The sequence below is a fragment of the Centropristis striata genome, chromosome 23, assembly GCF_030273125.1.
Source record: "Centropristis striata isolate RG_2023a ecotype Rhode Island chromosome 23, C.striata_1.0, whole genome shotgun sequence".
In the NCBI taxonomy this organism is placed as follows: Eukaryota; Metazoa; Chordata; class Actinopteri; order Perciformes; family Serranidae; genus Centropristis; species Centropristis striata.
Window position 1 is genome coordinate 16,024,654 of NC_081539.1, and position 18,955 is coordinate 16,043,608.

Consider the following 18,955-nt stretch of genomic DNA (forward strand, 5'->3'; position numbering starts at 1 on the left):
CCTTCCAACCAGTCGGAAAAACAGCTGGCTGGTGTTAGCAAGTGTGTTTAAAGCGCAGACAAGGCCAGTAAACTTCCCCCTAATAACACCGCACAGTTCACAGTCAAAGGCGGCGCATTGCATATTCCCTTTCATCTCTCCAGTGCCTTTGAGACAGAGACAGGAGCGGGTTTTGAAGGGAGGGATGAGGGTTGTAGTCAGAGGAGGGGCAGAGGAGGGGGGGGGGGGGGGGGGAGACAGCCAGGCTGAATCTCTCATTTTTTTTTGCCCCAGGGGTGTGTGCTGCTGCTGTTGCTCTCCCTTTGTCTGAAGACTGATTAACAGAAAGCAAGACTAAAGAGAGTGAATATGAATTGTGCATGCTGACAAAAGCTTCCATTGTCTCAAACCTCTTCTGCATTTTACTAGTGTGTGAAATAAGAAGGCGAACCCAGATAAAGGACACTGTAAAGATGTGTTCAGAGTGAGTAAAAGCTGACATACAACTGTAAATGTTGTATACATTGAAAATGAAATGTATTTTTTTTCCTGCCCCCATCCACAGCAGTACATTTCTTAGTTTTTGAGTCAGTACTGCTACCTGCTTCTCCAAACTGAGGGTGCGCCAACTGCCATCTACTGTAGGTAATACACTGACTATGGATAAGTTTCACATAGAACCCCACTTAAATAAACCTGAACTATCCCTTTAAACGAAACTGTGTGCATACTCACTAAATGTGCTTTTGATGAGTATTTTTACATGATTGTTTCAGTTTTTACTCACTCTGAACACATCTTTGTAGTTTCCTTTATCTGGTTTCCCCTCTATTTCACATGCTTGTAAAATCCAGTGGATGAGACAATGGAAGCTTTTGTCAGCACTCACAATTCAAATTCACTCTGTTTAGTCTAGCTGTAGGTTAAACACTGACGCATACAACCCAATTTCAATAAAGTGGAACTCCCTTAATGTCAATGACATACATGATTGTGGTGGCACCAGGATTCATTATTTGAGATATATATTTTTTTGTGTTCAACTCATAAGTAACTAGCTACAGCCTAGTGGAGATTTTTAAAATTGCCATCTCAAATCTAGAGTAGATAAAGTATTAAGTTTCATAGACTGAAAATATTCAGAAAAGTTGTAGTACCTCAAATTTGTAACATCGAAAACTGTACATGGTGATGACATGTCCTAAGTTGCCGAGGGAAAAAAAGGGCACAATGACAGGAGCTAAAAAGGAAACAAACACACAGCAAGAAAGCTATAATGGCAGCTATAATGAGCTGAATGGGGCCGGTATATTTACTGACAGGCTGAGGTGCAGGTGGGAGGGGAACTCAGGTAACTGCTGGGCTGGTTAAAAGTGGGAGCAGGTGTGTCAGTAGGTGTGTCAGTCATGTGATTGGGAATGGAGGGAAAGTCTGAGGGCCTCTGGTGGACTGATGGAAAATGGCAATGAAGGGGGCTGGGGAACAGATATGTGGCTAGAGATGACAGACATTAACTTTTAATAGTACACTGCAAAAAAGCCAACTTGTATTTTTTGGCCTAAAACAGTGACTTAATATGGTAAAACTTGGAAATATAAATTACTGACATTTAGGGCAATAATGTAAGTTAGCACAACAAAGGAAGCCAGTTGTCTGCTCAGAAACAAGTTTGTGAGTTGTTGTTACTTATATCTTTAAGTTGGGGTTCAAAACAAGGGACAATAGTTCTGCTAACTCTTATTTCTTTGTTGTGAAATTTGGTCATTAGCGAAAGCTAGCGGCTAACTGATGCTAGCGGCGGTGCTTGTTACAGCTACAAGAGTAGCCATTAGCTTATCAATGCTAACTCAAAATTGTGGTCACAACATTAGCTGACAATTCATAGCGGCGTTACAAACGTGCCAGAGTTGAGCAAACTCAAAAACAAAACTTAAAATATTTAGTTTAATTGTCCAGCTTAAAAATGTTATCGAAGTTTGTTGCCTTGAAATTTTGAGTTCACCCAACTTTTCCTTTTTTTGCAGTGTAGACACTGAGGACGGAGATATACTTGCTGTTAACTACAAGGTTGAGCAGGTGCAGTGTTAGTGTTAGTAGTACTCACCATTTTCAGGACGTGCTTGATTTAAGGTTCTTACATATCATCTACGATAATGCCACTGTCACTTCTTCTGCCCTGATCTCAGAATTAACAGTATACTGACCTCCTGGAATGTCACCATTTCTGTTATTTACATCCTGCAAATCAGGTAGTTCTTTACAGTCAGACTTCTCTTGTGTGCCGTCCAGTGAAAACCTCCAGTAACATGTGTACGAGTACAAGCATGTGAAAAAATTATGATACAACACAGCTGGTTTTGTACACAAACACATTGTTAAACAGCAAGTATATCCCCGGCCTAAAGGTGACTTGGGTAAAAAAAATACACTTACATTAAGACAATTATATTTTGTATTTCAAGTTTTCTGAAATGTTATGTCAATAATGCAATTCAGGTATTATCTAATGCTAACTTTTGATGACTTAAGTAGAGAAATCTACAGATACAATTAGACAAAGTGTAGTAAAATTAAAAAAATATATATTTTATTTCCACTACTCTGAAAGAAGATGAAGCTATGGAAGCAAAAATAAGAATTAAACAAAATCTTAAAATTGACCAGTGCATAGAAAAAACATGTTTTGCCTGTAGTGTCTTACCTTAAGATCAGTGTTTGAGTGCATGCACTTACTGTACTTTAACCCTCCTGTTATGCTGCAGGTCAAATAGACCCATTTCAAAGTTTAAAAATAAAAAAATAAAATAAATAAATAAAAGAGTACATTTTTTTGTACATAAAAAAAAATTAAAAAATCAATGTCATGTAAAACTATTGTTTTTTTAATAATGTAGGACTTCCCAATGTACATTAAAAAAAGTTTTAACATGCATTCAATGAAAAACAAGTGAATTATCCTCATTGAACTATGAGCCGTGAGAGGTAAATACCACTACTGCACTAAATATTGATTGAGATGGTTACTAATGGAGTTATTAATGAAATATAAACAATGTTTATTGGGATTTTTTAGTTTCTGTCACTTTTAGATTATTAAACATGCCCCGGGTCAGATTGACCCACGAACAATATTACGGTTCCTGAGAAACGAACATAACTGAAGGGCTATTTTTTTAAAAACAAAGATTTTATTTTTTTATTTTTATATATTTTTTAGTAATGCAATGAACCATGTCTAGGCCTTTATGGTTGTACTGTAATGAAGATATTTTACCACAAGATGGCATTAGTACCATCGCTTCTCATTTCATACATTAGGGAGCTGCTCTGTACATACAGTATGCACTACCAACCAGAACCCTCCAGTTATAATGACAGCACTGATACGTATCATTTTAAAGCTACATGTCATCATGAGTTTGTTTTAACACATATTTTTTTAAATGTAATCACTGGAAAAGCTGCAGTAATAGAGTACACTTTTCGGTAACGCTTTATAATAAGGTCCTTAATAACCATTAATTAACAAGTAATAAGGCATTGTTCTCGCTTTAGATCTGGTAGTTACAAAATGCATAGTTAACTTATAGTTAACTTATAATAGATGAGCAATAAAGTATATTTTAATATCAATAAGCAAACAAAATAAGATTAATAAAGGCATGGCAAAGACATAATGGGTGGGTCCTGGGTGTTTGTAATGCCATTATTAACACTTATATAAGCTTATAAACACACAATAATGTTAATAAGCATCTTGTAAGGACTTACAAGGGCCTTATTACTTGTTAATTAATGGTTATTACAAGCACCTTAATATAAAGCGTTACCCACATTTCTTAGTTGATGCAGTTTTGCAGCAGCATGTGTCAGAGGGACTGGGGGTGTGGTCGGGGTCTGTGGTGGTGTCGTTGTAGTCAGCGAGGTCAACAGGGAGCAGAGCTTCCTCCTGCTCCTCCTTGATCCCAGAGGGTCAGCAGGTCTTGGAATTCCTGGGTGGAGACGAACTTCCGCAACACTTGTTCCTCGCTAGATGTCTGACATGACTGAACCCAGCCAGATGTAATCTAATTTAAGAACTAAGAAGCTTTAAAAGTAGCAGTAAAAAATAATTGCTTCACTTCATTGGTGTTGTTCAATTGAGCGTTTATAGTGGGGCACAGACTAAAGAGAGTTACTATGTGATTTTAGTAAGGCACTTTCCAGTAAAGTGTGTTACTCTTTCAGTATGTTAGCAGTGCTTTATAGTAAAGTGTTATACTAACAAATACAATGAATAAAAATGACGTCTCTAAAGACCACAAAGTTGAAACTGATGATGTTGTTGCATCCATCAGACTGGAGTGTCCTTGAGCAACACACTCAATAATTAAGGGGCTCTGGGCTGCTGATTTATACCTGAAATTGGAAGACTGAGCAACATTTATCACATAAATCTATTCTAGTGTTACTTCAAATTACTCAAACACACCCACACTGCTCTTTCTTCAAAAAGCACAACGGTTTATAGGAATCTTCTAAAACAGCAGACTTTACAAGTTCTGCAGAAAGTATTCAGATCCTTTACTGATCAAATATTCTATGACAAGTGAAACTCCTGTACTGAGAATAACACTCCAGTAAAAGTATGTAAATATATTCAGCTAAATGTACTTTTAAGTTAAATGTAAAAATATTCAATGCAGAAAAAAACCTCCTGTTACTGTTATTCTATTATTTATTGCAAAACTAGATTATTATTCATAGTATCTATTTAAAAGCTGGATTTCCTGTTGTTCTTAGTTAAAGTAGAGCTAATTTCATCTATTTAATATATATACACAGTACAGGCCAAAAGTTTGGACACACCTTCTCATTCAATGCGTTTCCTTTATTTCCATGACTATTGACATTGTAAATTCATCAAAACTATTAATGAACACATGTGGAATTATTTACTTAACAAAAAAGTGTGAAATAACTGAAAACATGTCTTATATTCTAGTAAGCAAAGGGTGGTTACTTTGAGGAATCTAAAATACAAGACATGTTTTCAGTTATTTCACACTTTTTTTGTTAAGTACATAATTCCATATGTGTTCATTCATAGTTTTGATGCCTTCAGTGAGAATCTACAATGTAAATAGTCATGAAAATAAAGAAAAACGCATTGAATGAGAAGGTGTGTGTCCAAACTTTTGGCCTGTACTGTGTATATATATATATAAGATAACAGACATAAAGGACTGCAAATAAATAAAAATCTTCATTATACATTAATCTGCTGACAATTAAAAACTATTAAAAATAACAATTAATTGATTGATTCTGCCTGAAAGGAGCCACACATTCACAATGCTACTTTTGTCCAAACCTCCATATACAAAATATTGATGATATGATCATTTACAATTTCAATGGAGTTAACAATAATTCCAATTGGCATATTTCTCTGACATAATGGGAGCATTTTGCAGATATCTTGTGTAGAAATCTCCTCATAAAATACAACAATGCACACTTTAAACATCGACCCTGTAAATTAACTCTTGTGGAGAGGTAGTATTGTACATCTTTAATTGCTCATATGTTCCTGTGGTGGATTGTCATTTTATAAAACTGTAACCTGAGAATCTGTTAATCAGTAACTCTCAAAACTCAGCCCACTAAAAATGCTGTCAAAGCAATATAGCTGCATTTTATCACAATACTCTCATTTTCAGTATTTTCTACTAGTTCTTCTTCTGACACTCTTTGTTGCTGTAATGACCAAACTTTCCCTCAAGATCAATAAAGTTAATCTCATTATATCTTAATAGATGTTGTGTTTCGGCTTAAAGATTAAGTGCTTACATCTGAGCTTTGGGAGTCATGGATTCTCCTGAAAACAGGAGCCAAAACACACAATAAATTACAATAAAAAAAGCTTTGCAGAGAGTAAAATGAGTATGAATACTCATCATTTTTGCATTTACAACCTCACTTTCTGTCCACCAGATGAAAACAGCAGGTGCAGACTGTATCACAGATCGTTTTGTGGATTTATATGCTGTCGTTTGCCACTCTGGACGTTTTCATAGATCATTTTACACAGTAGTAATGAGGAAGAAAAAGAAAAGGACTTTGCTCACAAACGCTTCACATCGTGTGCAGGTCTTGTGATGCTGGGCAAGAGTTGCTGAATGTTACAGGGAGCAGACACTCACCGACGTCTGTAAGGTAACGATTCTACTCAAAATTATCTTATTATAGCACAAACCTTATTCCCATGAAAATTCTGTTTTTATTTCTAAATAGAGCCGTTATTGCACTCTTTTTCAATGCTGTTAAATTGCATGATAGTCCTTAAAATCACTGTACATTGCACTACAGGCTTTGACTTCTTGACGATTTCATTTCTACAAGTTAGTGGTAAAATGTTAAGCTTTACGAGCAGATAAAATACTTGCTGGAGCTGTTAAAATGATGGTTAAACCAGATTGTATTGCTTAAAGAATTAACTGACTGTGACATCCAGTTTCTGCTGATCTTCTGCAGAGGAAATGTACTTCAGTAACAGAGCTATCATTGATTATCTGTCATATATATTAGGTGATAAAGCTATTTGCAAACTGTGTGCTGCTTTGACGTGATTGGTCATGGAATGGAAGAGTAGCTTGAAGCGCACCCAGTCACTGAGGAGCGTCCCTTCATCATGTGACAAGCCCACCTGGACACAGGCAGGGCTGCGGGACAAGACGAAGTCCGTGTCCCAGCTAGTTGCCAGGTGAAAGAAATCTCCTCACTCTTTCTACATCTGAGACAGCTAAACACATAGTCCACCAAGGACAGAAGTGCAATATTTGTTAAAGGATAAATATGTCAAAATACAATTCTGAATTAAAGGGAACATACAGTCATGGAAAAGAATATTAGACCACCCTTGTTTTCTTCAGTTTATTGTTCATTTTAATTCCTGGTTCAACAAGAGGTTCATTTGTTTGGACAAATATAATGATAACAACAAAATAGCTCATAAGAGTTTAATTTAAGAGCTGATATCTAGCCATTTTCCATGGTTTTCTATCCATGGATATCAGCTCTTAAACTCTCATGAGAAATTTTTGTTATCATAATATTTGTCTTAACAAATGTACCTTAAGTTCTACCAGGCATTAAAATCATCAAGAAATTGAAGAAAAAGGGTGGTCTAATAATGTTTTCAATGAATGATGAAAAAACGTACCTTTTTAATGCTTTTGCACATACTTTTGGGTATCTGGAGTGCCTGCCAACCCATAACGTCTCTATTGGCCAGGCTCGATTGGAATGACACATTGGCAACATCCACTATTCGTAAACGGGAGAGGGAGTTTTGAAGTTGTACAGAAGACAGAGTGGGAGCACTGTTACTAAGCTGCCACTCTGATTGAGACTGGCCAATGGAGATGTGTCTTATCTTTCAGCATAGGTCCTGCCTACAAGATTCAGCTGAACAGCAATAACACATTTTGTATTGCAAACTAAGTTTGTTCATCCACAATAAGATATTTTAATCACATCTTTATTCTACTTGTAATTAGACATTTTCTGATTGCAGTGTCTTTAATTTTGCTCTTAATATATTTTTATTGCATAACCTATTCTGTTTGATTGCACAATAAAGACACAAAACATAAAGTAGTTGTAGATGATTAACATGGCTTTTGTATGTGAAACAGGTATCAAACTACAGTGGAAGTAACCGCATCCACTCAAGAAACTACAGTGAATCATGTTGAAGCAAAGCCAAAGCAGGTGTTAAAAGAGGTAACCTCTGACTCAAACACAAAGTATTTTCAGTGTGAGGAAGTTAATTAAAACAGCTGCATGCAAATGTTTTTTTCTGTCTTTATCGCGGTCAGATAACACCATTTATTCTGGAGAGTAAAGAGACTCACCTCGAGTCTCTGATGAGGAGAAATGACGCAAGGGAACAGGCTCGAAACAAAAGCAATCTGACCCGCAGTCAGTCAATGGGGAGCCTTCAAATCAGCACCGGGTCCACCGGGGCTCTGAAGGCTCTGTTTGAGTCAAAGGCAGCCACACAAAACAAGTTGAAGAGTTTCAGAGCGGTGAGTGTCACGTCACCTTTCAAGGCAGCGGACATGATGCCGGTGGTGAACAGGGAAGTTGAAGACTTAAAGAGCTCTGCAGTGGAACCGAAGAGTCAAGTTCCTGCTGATACTCCTGTTAATGATGCTAAAACTGATGCAAAAGATCTTGTGACTCGAACGGTAAAATCAACAATCACTTATATTAGCTTAAATTAGCCATTTCCGATTTTGAAAACCTTCTACTTGTTCAAAAATAGACTACATAGTAGGGCTGGGCGATATATCAATATAAAAAATATATCAATATATGTTTTAAATGTGATATGGAATTAGACCATATCGCATATATCAATATAGTTCGTAAATTTGCGCTGTGATCCTTGCCCCAGGTTTATATGATTTATATATAAATACTGCCCTTACTAGGGTTTGTCATACTTAGTTCTTTTGTAATGTTCGTTATTCTTTTGTCATATAATATATTTATTTCAGAAAAAGATTGGCCTATTTTATTCCAAAGGCTATTTTTATTTTAGATATTTTTTTTATTTAAATGTGCACTATGTGGAGCTTTGATTTTTTTTAAAAGGTACTCCTGTTGTTATACAGTATTTATGTTCACTTTAATAAACGGTTTCAATAAAACATGTTGTGACATGTCATATTTGACTTGGACTTTGACTGAACATTCGCTCTCACTTTGCGATAAAAATATTGGGATATATATCATATATCGATATTCAGCCTAAATATATCAGGATATGACTTTTGGTCAATATCGCCCAGCCCTACTACATAGACAGACATGTGGCTACTTATTATCAGTGACACTTCATTATTTTTCTCTCCAGGTGGTGAATCAGACCAGGATGCAGAGGAGAAAAACAATAGGGGGCATTGATTTTGAAACAATTGCAGCCTCTCAATCTGGTGAGTACCAAACAACATTCATCAAAGCGTGCTCTGAGATAAACCGCCAACCTGAGCACTATGTATTCCAACCTGCTGCCCTAAAACAAAGCTGGGGAATAACTGTTCAAAGTGTAAGTCAACATGACATTGACACTGAAGCCTCTCTCTATTTGATCAGTTATCAGTAGGATATAGATTTAAACTCTTTATGGTTCCGTGAAGGAAATTGGATTTGCATGGCAAGTTAATTATTCATGACAACACGACAAAAACAAATGATAAAAAGTCCAGTCATAAACTACATTTAGCAATAATAAATACAGATTAAAAGCAACTATACTACTAGACTAGTTGATAAGACTCAGACTACACCTCTGATCAAAGTTTTAAGGAAACTGAAACTGGCATCATGCCCCGAAGCTACTCCAGACCTTGATTAATTATAAAAGACCAAATACTGTGGTGCAGTCGAATAACAAAAAAGCTTTTCAGATGTTTAAAAGACACTGTGCGGACTCAGGCTGCTGGAGGAACAGGGGTGAAGAGCTGCATGCAGAAGGGCAAAAATGTTTTCTTATATGGCACTGCATCATATTTTCTTAGTTTTAGGGGCACATTAAAGGGCACCTCATCATATTTATTTCACTGTAAGGGTACTGAGTGGTGTTTTCTAAATTTAAGGACACCAATTAGTGCAGTTGATGACAATTTCTCCAATTTAAGGGCACTATAGAAGGCACTTCATGTTTTCTCCATTTAAGTGTATCATTTGTACATTGTAGTACATCTTGTTTTATCAACCATAGGATCTTCCAATGAATGTCTTATTAAAAATCAAATAGCTGCCTCTAATTCAGTGTCTAAGTCCTTATGAAACTAAAACAACTCAAACAGATGCTGGTTGGATCTCCTGGTTAACAATCCCTGGAAAGCCGTCTCCGAGTCCTGCGACTCAGGTCAAAGCAGTGGACGGTATGAATGAAAGGGAAGAGGTGAAACTGAGATGAATGTCACTACAGTGACTGTGCAAGAAGAAACCGTGATTGACTCAACCTGGTGTGGGCAGAGTAGACCACTTCAGAACAGGACAGAAATAGCCGGCAAGCTGCAAGTCCTGAATAAGTGCAGGAGGGTGAAAGGGTCAGCTGTTACTGGGGCAGGAATGAGGCAGAGAGAGGGAGCAACCGAGAGTGGGAGAGGCTCCGTTTCCAGACACAAACTTACAGGAAATTAGACCTAACACTGCCACAAAGATTGAAAGAAAATAAGAGGGTCAGAAGGAACTGGGAGCTTTTCAATTTCTGTAAGTACAGATTTGTATTTTGATCAACAGCAAATACTCTGTGTCTGCTGTGTAGAAAAACAATATTATCCATGTCTTGTATGGGTTGGACATGCTCATGAAAACCTGCAAAGACCTTTAAACACTTAAAACCCTTTAAAGCTTGTTAAATAGTATATTGGGGCAACTAATAACACCTATGATTAACAGTTTTGAAACTATGTAAATCTTGAAAAAATAAATATTGCAGCTAAAATCCTTACTTTACACTTGGATCACAGTGTTTATGTTGCCATGTGTTCCCGATTGACAGCAGCTAGTGGACTATTAATTTACTGTGTGTCCTTCTACAAACAATTTTAAGTGTGTTTACTGTTGCTCTTCTATGCTTAGTCAACTGTGGCGGCAGTGACTCTGTTTAACTCTCAGTATTTGTGTCAGTGGAGTCAGGTATCTGTCCCTCTTCAAGACAAGTGGTACATTTATAACTCGAACACATGGCAGCTGGTAAATATCAGCTTAGAAAGTGTTATTACTAGTGACCCCTAAATGGCTAACTGTTAGCACACAGTTGGGTGATATGGATACACACTTACATAGAAGTCACCTACATGTTATTACAATGAGTCATTCGTTAAAATTAAATCTCTCAGTCATGTGATGTTTTGACAGTCTCCGAAAATAGAGCTTTATTTTGACACCAGCCAACTTTGAACAGCTTATATCGTAACATCAGAAAACAGAGAGAGAGAAAACTACTTTTGTCTTTTTGCAAAACCCCATGCGACGAATTTAATGGTGCAGCAAATGGTTGACAACAACACAGATCGGAGAGGGCTCTGATTAGGCACTTATTTAAAGTACTACATAATATAGCTTGTGCCATAAATACATTTAGCTCATTTAAACTGCTGTGTCTGATCTCTCTGCAGATGAAAAGAGGAGGTCAATTGCAGATTTCAGAGACAGCTCCTTCGTCCAAACCAAGGAAACACTGTGTGTCTCTGTCAAAGCTATGTCCGCTCTCTATCTGTCAAAGGTGGTACCTCAGGATTCAACACACAGCTTGTTAAAACCGGTAAGCATCTCTTTACTTGTTATGTGTTCTCTTCTGTTCAGTCCTAGATTTGTTTTGCCCTATTTCTTAAGCATGATCTCAAAGAAAGTTGACTATAAATGCATGCTAGCAGTTACATGTACTGTACTACATCCATTTAACACCACCCAATCTTAGCATTTATTTAGAAAGATTTATGATAATCAGAAATGTTAAGAAGTTACAACATAGTTAAAAACGTAACTATCCTGTCCACCAAGGAAGCTGTGGCAACATGTTTCATGAGTAGATTTGTAGCTACACACTTCAGTTTTATTATTTTTTATAGTGTCATATAACACAGTGTAACTTTAGGATTTATATAATGTAATGATTACCAATCTGCCAGTCAACACTGCAAAAGTAAGGTTGACCTGAGATGGTATGATTGACCTGAAATAATTATAATTTCCCTTCAGGCACAAGGTCAGTCATCTGAAATTGGGAAAAGAGTCAAACTAACCAAGGTAAGGTAGAATTTCACCTTGCATTTTGCATGACAGTGTGCATTGGATTTGCATTGTCACAGTTAACATCTTCCACACAGTCATATTTAATGTACCATGAAGCTAACAAAAAAAAAATGCTTGTCTTTCCTGAGAGCTGCAAAAACAGATATTGGATGCCATCTACTCCTCATTTTATTATTTATAATTAGTTGATTGGTGGTTGCTTCGGAGCTCAGCTAACCCACTGACACCTGGCATGTGGAAAGCAAATCAACTGGCATGATTTGGAAGGTAACATATGGCTCTCGTTGCTGCAAGCATGTCTGCACACTCTGGAGCATGAGTTTTGCTGAGTCGCTCACTTCTTTTACAAAGGACTATTTGACGAGAAAGTTACTTTGTTCTTCTAAGATGGCTGAAGACTCCCAAGAAAGGACAGATGACCTCCCTCCACCTCCTTCAGCCAGAAATCAGCCAAGGGCAGAAGTCATCTCTGGGGCACATTTGCCACAGTCCATGCCGGCCCAACCCTCCAAAGAAAAGCTATATCAACAGCGACAGAAATGTGAGCTGAGAAGACTCCTGAAACATACTCACCCAGAGCTGAAGATGTTGGATGAAGTTGTGGATGAGGAGCTTGCTGAGGTTTTAGGCTCAGAGACTGAGGTGACAGCTGATGAAACTGGATACGAGGGAGAGGTTCTTTCAAGACGATTGATATTTGAGAACTGTGCTCAGAGTAACAAAGTATCCCCTTACATCCCAAAGATCAACAAGGCAGAGGGAACAGTGGGAAGAGGCAATGTCGGTAAAACATCAGCTGTATTTGAGGAACATGAAGGGAAACCATGTAAAGAAAGTGATAAAGCGATCATGCAGGATGACAAAGAGCTTGAGTGTAGTCCAGATCTTAACAGAGAGTGTGACGAGGAGGTGTTAAGAATAGATGTTCGGGCTACCAGACGGATATTTGAGAGTCAATCTGTGAACACATCCACACCAAATCCAGATAAGAAGTTCCAGGAGAAAGTTTCTATTTCCGGGGATGAGACAGGGGCAGTCCAAAAACAAAAACAGGAAATACACAGCGAAAACAAAAGCAAAGCATCTACCAAAAGTCTTGATTTGATGAATCAGCCCAAGAAACAAGGCCCATGTGTCCATACCATTGGTCAAAACACTGAGCAAGACTTGTTTGATAGGGAAGAGGTTTCTACTGATGATGCAGTCTTTGAGGGTGAGCTTTCTAGTCTTTCTGATCCAGAAGAATTGGGGGAAATAATCAAAACGAGTGCAGCTCTTTTCCAAAACAACCCATTTATCCCAACAAACATAGAAAAGGAGCTTTCCTTTGTGCATACATCACAATCCCAAAGCTCAGCAGGAGACATTGGTGTAGCTCAGGACTATCCAGTAGATAATGTCAAAAACAGAGCCCACTTGTTTGAATCAATGCCATTTGACAAAATCAGGCAACAGAACAAGGACGAAATTGAGACGATGGTGGAGAACATCAAGGAAACACTGAATTCCCTTTATCGGGTTAATGCCATACATTCAGATGGTTCAATCATTGAGGTAAATGAGACAATGATAGCTAAAAGGGCCAAATTCATACTATCAGAGAGTGGGCCTCAGATAAACTACAATGAGGTGGCTGAAGGCGGTGCACAAAACTTCATAGTCCATTTACTTCCACGGGCAAACCTTAAGTCTAAGATCACATACCTTAAGGAAAGTAGTAAAGGAAGCGTGGAGGCCACAGTGGTGAATGTACCCATGCACCAAGCGGTGAATGTACCCATGCACCAACAGCCTTTCACTACCAACCAAGACTTCAAAACCGCCAATGTGGTTCAGCTTGTTGAGGATATTCTCAATCAAGATAACTCTTTGCGGAAAGGCGTGATTATCCAGGAAGATGCGGACAAATGTGCCGAAGTCCTTGTTTACTCCCTCTACAATTATTTTGATGAGGAAGATGTGAAAAGTTACAGTCCTCCACAAGACATAGAATGTGAGTATGAACCATGGCAAGAAGGACATGAAGTGCGTAAAACAGACACTCAAGAACTAAGAAAAGGCGTTATTGAATCAACCATAAGCAGCCTTCTAGAAACACCCAAAGATCAAACCTGCCAAGGATCAATCAGGCCTGAAATCATGGAAAAAGGTAATGTCAAACTATTCAAGAGTTGTATTGAAAAAGGAGATTTGGAGTATTTGAAAACTCTTCAGGTTGAGCCAACAGTGCAAGAAGAAGAACTCCCTTCAAACCAAAATGTGGCTGGACAAGGAATAGAGCTTCATCATGAACAGGCAATGGATCCAGCAGCAGAAAGCATTTCAGAATGGATCCCAGTGGATGTAAAGAGACTGAAAAACATGTTCTCTGGAGATCAAATACCTGCCCTACCTAAGCATCATGTATGTGAAAGTGTTACCAAAGCTACCACCAATTCTTGCGCATCCATGGGCCAAAATGTGCCAATTGCAAAGAGCCAGGCTTCTACAGAATGTATTCATGGGCAAGTAAAGGATAGCTTTAGGGAGTGTAGTGGCAAAACACAAGAAGAAGTATGTAACTCTACAGTTGCACCACAGGGATCATACCGACATCTTAAGACACAAGACGATGGCAGTCTCCACCAGGCTGAATTAGTCCAGGTGGTTAATGACAATGACGAGATCTCCAACCTCCAAACTGCAATTCATAGCCTCCAACAAGCCACAATTGAGGCAAAGTCTTTGCATCAGTCATCACAAGAAAAACAGAAATTTGTTATTCAAGAACCTGTTGCGGCAGCTCCAGCAGGTCAAGTCCAACACTCAAAAACAGAGGCAGAATTACCTCAAGATAATGAGAACCAAAAAGAAGACCCTTGGATGGAGCCAACATGGGATGAACACAAAAAAGACACAGAGACTGTCCAAAAACAACACTTTCAAGCTGCCCTGGTGTCAGAAACAACTGCTGCACAGCAAGAGGATGAGGAAGTTGTTTTTGAGGGTAAACTTCAAGCAGCTTTGGATGCCCTGGGGAGGTCCAACATCAATGTCAGTAGAGGAGATTTTAGGGCAGCAATGATATACAGAAATGCGTCCAAACCTCACAAAGAAAGATCGCAAAAGGTGGATACAATGTCTTCTCAAAAGCCCCCTGAGGAGGAGTTTGACCCTGTCACTAAACCTGAAACAACTCAAGCACCACTGAAACAAGAGGTCTCCAAAGAACAAATAATTGCAGCGAATGCAGAGCCCGTTAACCAAAGTGAAACCCCAAATAAGCCAGTTACAAGTGCGGTCTCAGAGAAAAGCAGAAGTCCTGTAGGTCCAAAACCAGCCATCCCACCTAAACCTGAGCATTTGAAAGTCAAACAAAGAGACATTCAATCAACCAACACAAAGGCTCCGGAGGTGACCCAAAGCGTGACACCAGAAGAAACTTGTCTTAAACCTTTGCCAGTTGTGGCAAATAAAGGTACAAATAAGCAAGGCCTGGTCAAAATCAACACTGCTTCAGACTCAATTTCTGAATCAGTGGATCATCAAAGAAATAAGCTTTTTGATGAAGCTATACAAATGTCTCAGGAAACCGAAGTGAGGCATCAAGTTCAAGGTTCAGCCGCTCTCTTGGAAAGTGATAACACAGATATGAATATCATAAAGCAACAACAGGAGATAAAGGCCACAGCAGAAGAGAAAAGCCCCCAGGATTTACCAATTAAAGAGAATATGAATGAAACGGATGAAAGCCATGTAGATTTTCATGAAGCATGTAAGAAATTTGGCGGTAAAAAGGTAGTTTCAGCAAAGAATGCTCCCGTAAAGCCCAAAAGAGTTAAAATTGCCCAACCTGACAACAAAACCCCTAAACACATGTCTGGAGATAACTCCTTAAATCTTACACATGTAGTTGAGAAACCGCAACAACCTCTAACTGGTCCATTGTGCATTAATCCAAACACCTGTGGACGTACTACTGACAGCAAAGACAAGCACGAGAAAGAAATGAAACCAGAGAGCAAAGTTGAGATGAGGGAAAAGAAAGGACGAACGGAGACAGAAGACGAACGCAGACAGCGCCTGTCCGTTCACATGGATGAGATCATGAGAGGGAACATAACGACAGCCATGGAAATTTTTGACAACTTGCGAAAGCAGGAGGAACTGCAGAGCATTCTTACTCGAGTTGAAGAAATTGAAGAGGACACAAGTGAAGTTGATGTAAGGTCTCTGAGGCAAGTCTTTGAGAACGTCCCTGACTGGGTTGTCAGCTCTGAGAAGAAGAAACAAAATAAGGCAAAAGTAGAAAACAAAGAAGTAAAGTTGCCGTTAAGGACAGACAACACTGAGAGCAAGTCTTCAATGGCACATGTTTTTGGAGATCTTGAGCGAGCCAGTGAGGAAATCATGAATCTAAAAGAACAAACTCTAGCCAGACTTGTGGACATAGAAGAAGCCATAAAGAAGGCACTTTTTTCAGTCTCTACTTTGAAATCAGACTCAGATATTGCTGGTTTATCATGCCTGTTTAAAGAGTCTTTAGGGACAACACAAGAATCTCCATCCTCTGGTAGTGTGAGAAAAATTAGCATTGGGTCGAGCAAAATAAAATCAACGCAGACACAGAAAAGCCCTATGTCACAGGGAAACACAGCTGCAAGGACTGAAGTTGGCCCTACAAAACAAAGAGCAAGTCCTCCATCTTCACCTGCTTTCATCTCCATCCAGTCAGCTGCTAGAAAGACAGATAAAACAGAGGTGCTTCCAGCAGAGACCACAATCTGCCCCACATGTCAACAAAGCCCAAAGACAGAGGAGAAGTTCCGGACAACTAAAACCCTGACGTGCAACAGTCCTGCTCAAAACAGAAAAAGGGACCCAAGAAAAGGAGGTAACAAACAATCCTCTGGCAACCCTAAACGAGAAGTCAGTGTTTTCGAAGTGCAGACTGACCATGAGGGAAACAGTATCATGGGCACTAAAACAGTCAAAGAGAACTATGAGAGGACTGATACTTTTGGAAACCGGTTTTACTCTTCCAAAACTTCCACGGTTGTCACGTCTGCTCAGCCAGAAACTACAACGACCACAAGTCAGGCAGTGGTCAGTCCGGCTTCACATCAGGTCACCAAGTACCCCGAAGTTCGGCTACCAATCAATCAGAAACCTTAAATCACTCACAGGCAGGTGCAGATTGTTAGCTAAATGTTTTCATATAATTTATTGCAAAATTGTTATGTACATATTTGTATTTGCGGAGATATGAATTATGTTGATTATTATTGCTTGTTTGTGTATTTATAAGAAGATGGTTTAAGATTTTCTTGTTGATGTTTGAGGATTTATTCGTAGCTTATTACTGTTTTTGAATTGCATTTAAAATTAAATATACATTTTTGGTTTTCATTTATGTCTTTGTGTTTGTTGTTATTATTATTGATGCCTATTATAAGTTATGAGTATTATAAGTATAATTATAAGATACCTTATTATAATTTCTCTCATCAGTTCCAACCAGCTTGTCGAGAGATGTGTTCAGCCTGTTTGAAGCCGGTTTATCCAATGGAAAAAATTACTGCAGACAAATACATTTTCCACAAAACCTGCTTTTGTTGTAAACAGTGCAAGAAAAAATTGAGGTGAGGTATTGACATGTTTCACGTAAAAATCAGCTTCAACATTGATCAATGACTTACAATAATGATTTGCTTGTCTGTGCCAAAATTGTTAATCGCTTACATCATTTGATTAAAAAAAACTTGATTGATGTTGATTAAATTTGCAATGGCCTAAGTATAAAACCACCCTAACTGTAAGCTGACCCACTCCTACATACGGCAACTGTTACGGTACATGAAAATATAAAATATGACTGTCACATCAATATAATAATAATTGTATAATAATTGAAAATAACCAGTGTCATATCCGACTTACATCTTTGTTCAGATTGGAGAAAACACTTCTTCAGTGAAGGAGTGTTTAAGTTAGCAACTTGTTTTGCTATTTCTTCTTGTGAACGTGATGTTTTACAATATATTTGATAAGGATGAGTCTTACCTGTTTTATCTTATCCAAGTTTGTTTTAGATTGCTGAGGTTACTTATAGGCAAACCTTTCTCTTGAAAGCAGTACTTTAGAAACACATTTTATCTTATTGTTAGCATCTTTTGTGCAGGTGTACTATCAGTTGTTTCCACTTAAATAATGGGTGTATTTTTCTCCATTGAAGCAATGGACTTAGCACATATGGAAAGGACACTTTAGCAGATGGAAAACTTTACCTAACACTCTGTAAATAGGAGAAAATTGCTAGCTTAGCAACATTATGGCTACAAACAGCCCATAATGCAACATTCTCTTAAAGTTACAGGATCACTTTGTTAGTTCTGCACTGCAACAACCCCATTTAAAAAAAAAATATAGTTGTTAAGAGATTTCACCTTATATACAGGCCAAATTCTGTATATGCAATCTCTTTCATTGATTAATCCAATCATTGGTTGAATAATGATATGTTTTACATACTAAATGACATGTTTTTTTTGGAGCACTGGTCCCCAAACTAGGGTACCATATGAGACATTTTTTTACTAATCAAACACATGTGGGGGTGGCAACAGTGTTAATTGCTGTTTTGCATTGAAGTAATATAATAGGTGGAATTGAGTCATCAATAATAGTTTGACATGAGCTTTTCCTGCAACAGCAAATTAAATTATTACAGATCATGTTTGGGAACCACTGGCTAAGAGATATGACAATGTTTTAAGGATAATTATCAAAATGAAAAATTAAATATGAATAAAACTAAATTTGTAACCCAAATTTGACACAACTACAAAATTACCCTTACTACTTCTGACCAAATATGGTCCTTTTAATTGAACTGTAACTAACAAATTGTGCTCATTTGTAGCATGTACAATTACGCACCTTTATATGGGGAATTCTACTGCATATTTCACTACCAACAACTGTTCAGAAGAAAAGGGAACTACGACGAGGGCTTTGGACACACTCAACACAAGAACCGATGGCTTCTTAGGAACGCTGCTGATGTGGTTTCCAATGAGTCTGAGGCATAAATACTCAGTGATGATGTGAGTATCAGCAGGCAACACTTATGTATTCTGTCTTGTCATATTCATGATCAATAATGAACATTGTTTCCCTT

At 38.0% G+C, this 18,955-nt stretch overlaps 1 protein-coding gene across 1 annotated transcript; it reads left to right on the forward strand.

Moving 5' to 3' along the window:
• Nucleotides 1–11,105: 11,105 nt before the first annotated feature.
• Nucleotides 11,106–17,188, forward strand: LOC131962243 (xin actin-binding repeat-containing protein 1). The gene is made up of 4 exons (XM_059327216.1): nucleotides 11,106–11,305; nucleotides 11,743–11,790; nucleotides 12,184–14,211; nucleotides 14,272–17,188. Exons 1-4 carry the CDS (start codon nucleotides 11,243–11,245, stop codon nucleotides 16,948–16,950), a joined length of 4,818 nt encoding a protein of 1,605 aa, XP_059183199.1. The 5' UTR covers nucleotides 11,106–11,242; the 3' UTR covers nucleotides 16,951–17,188.
• Nucleotides 17,189–18,955: the final 1,767 nt, after the last annotated feature.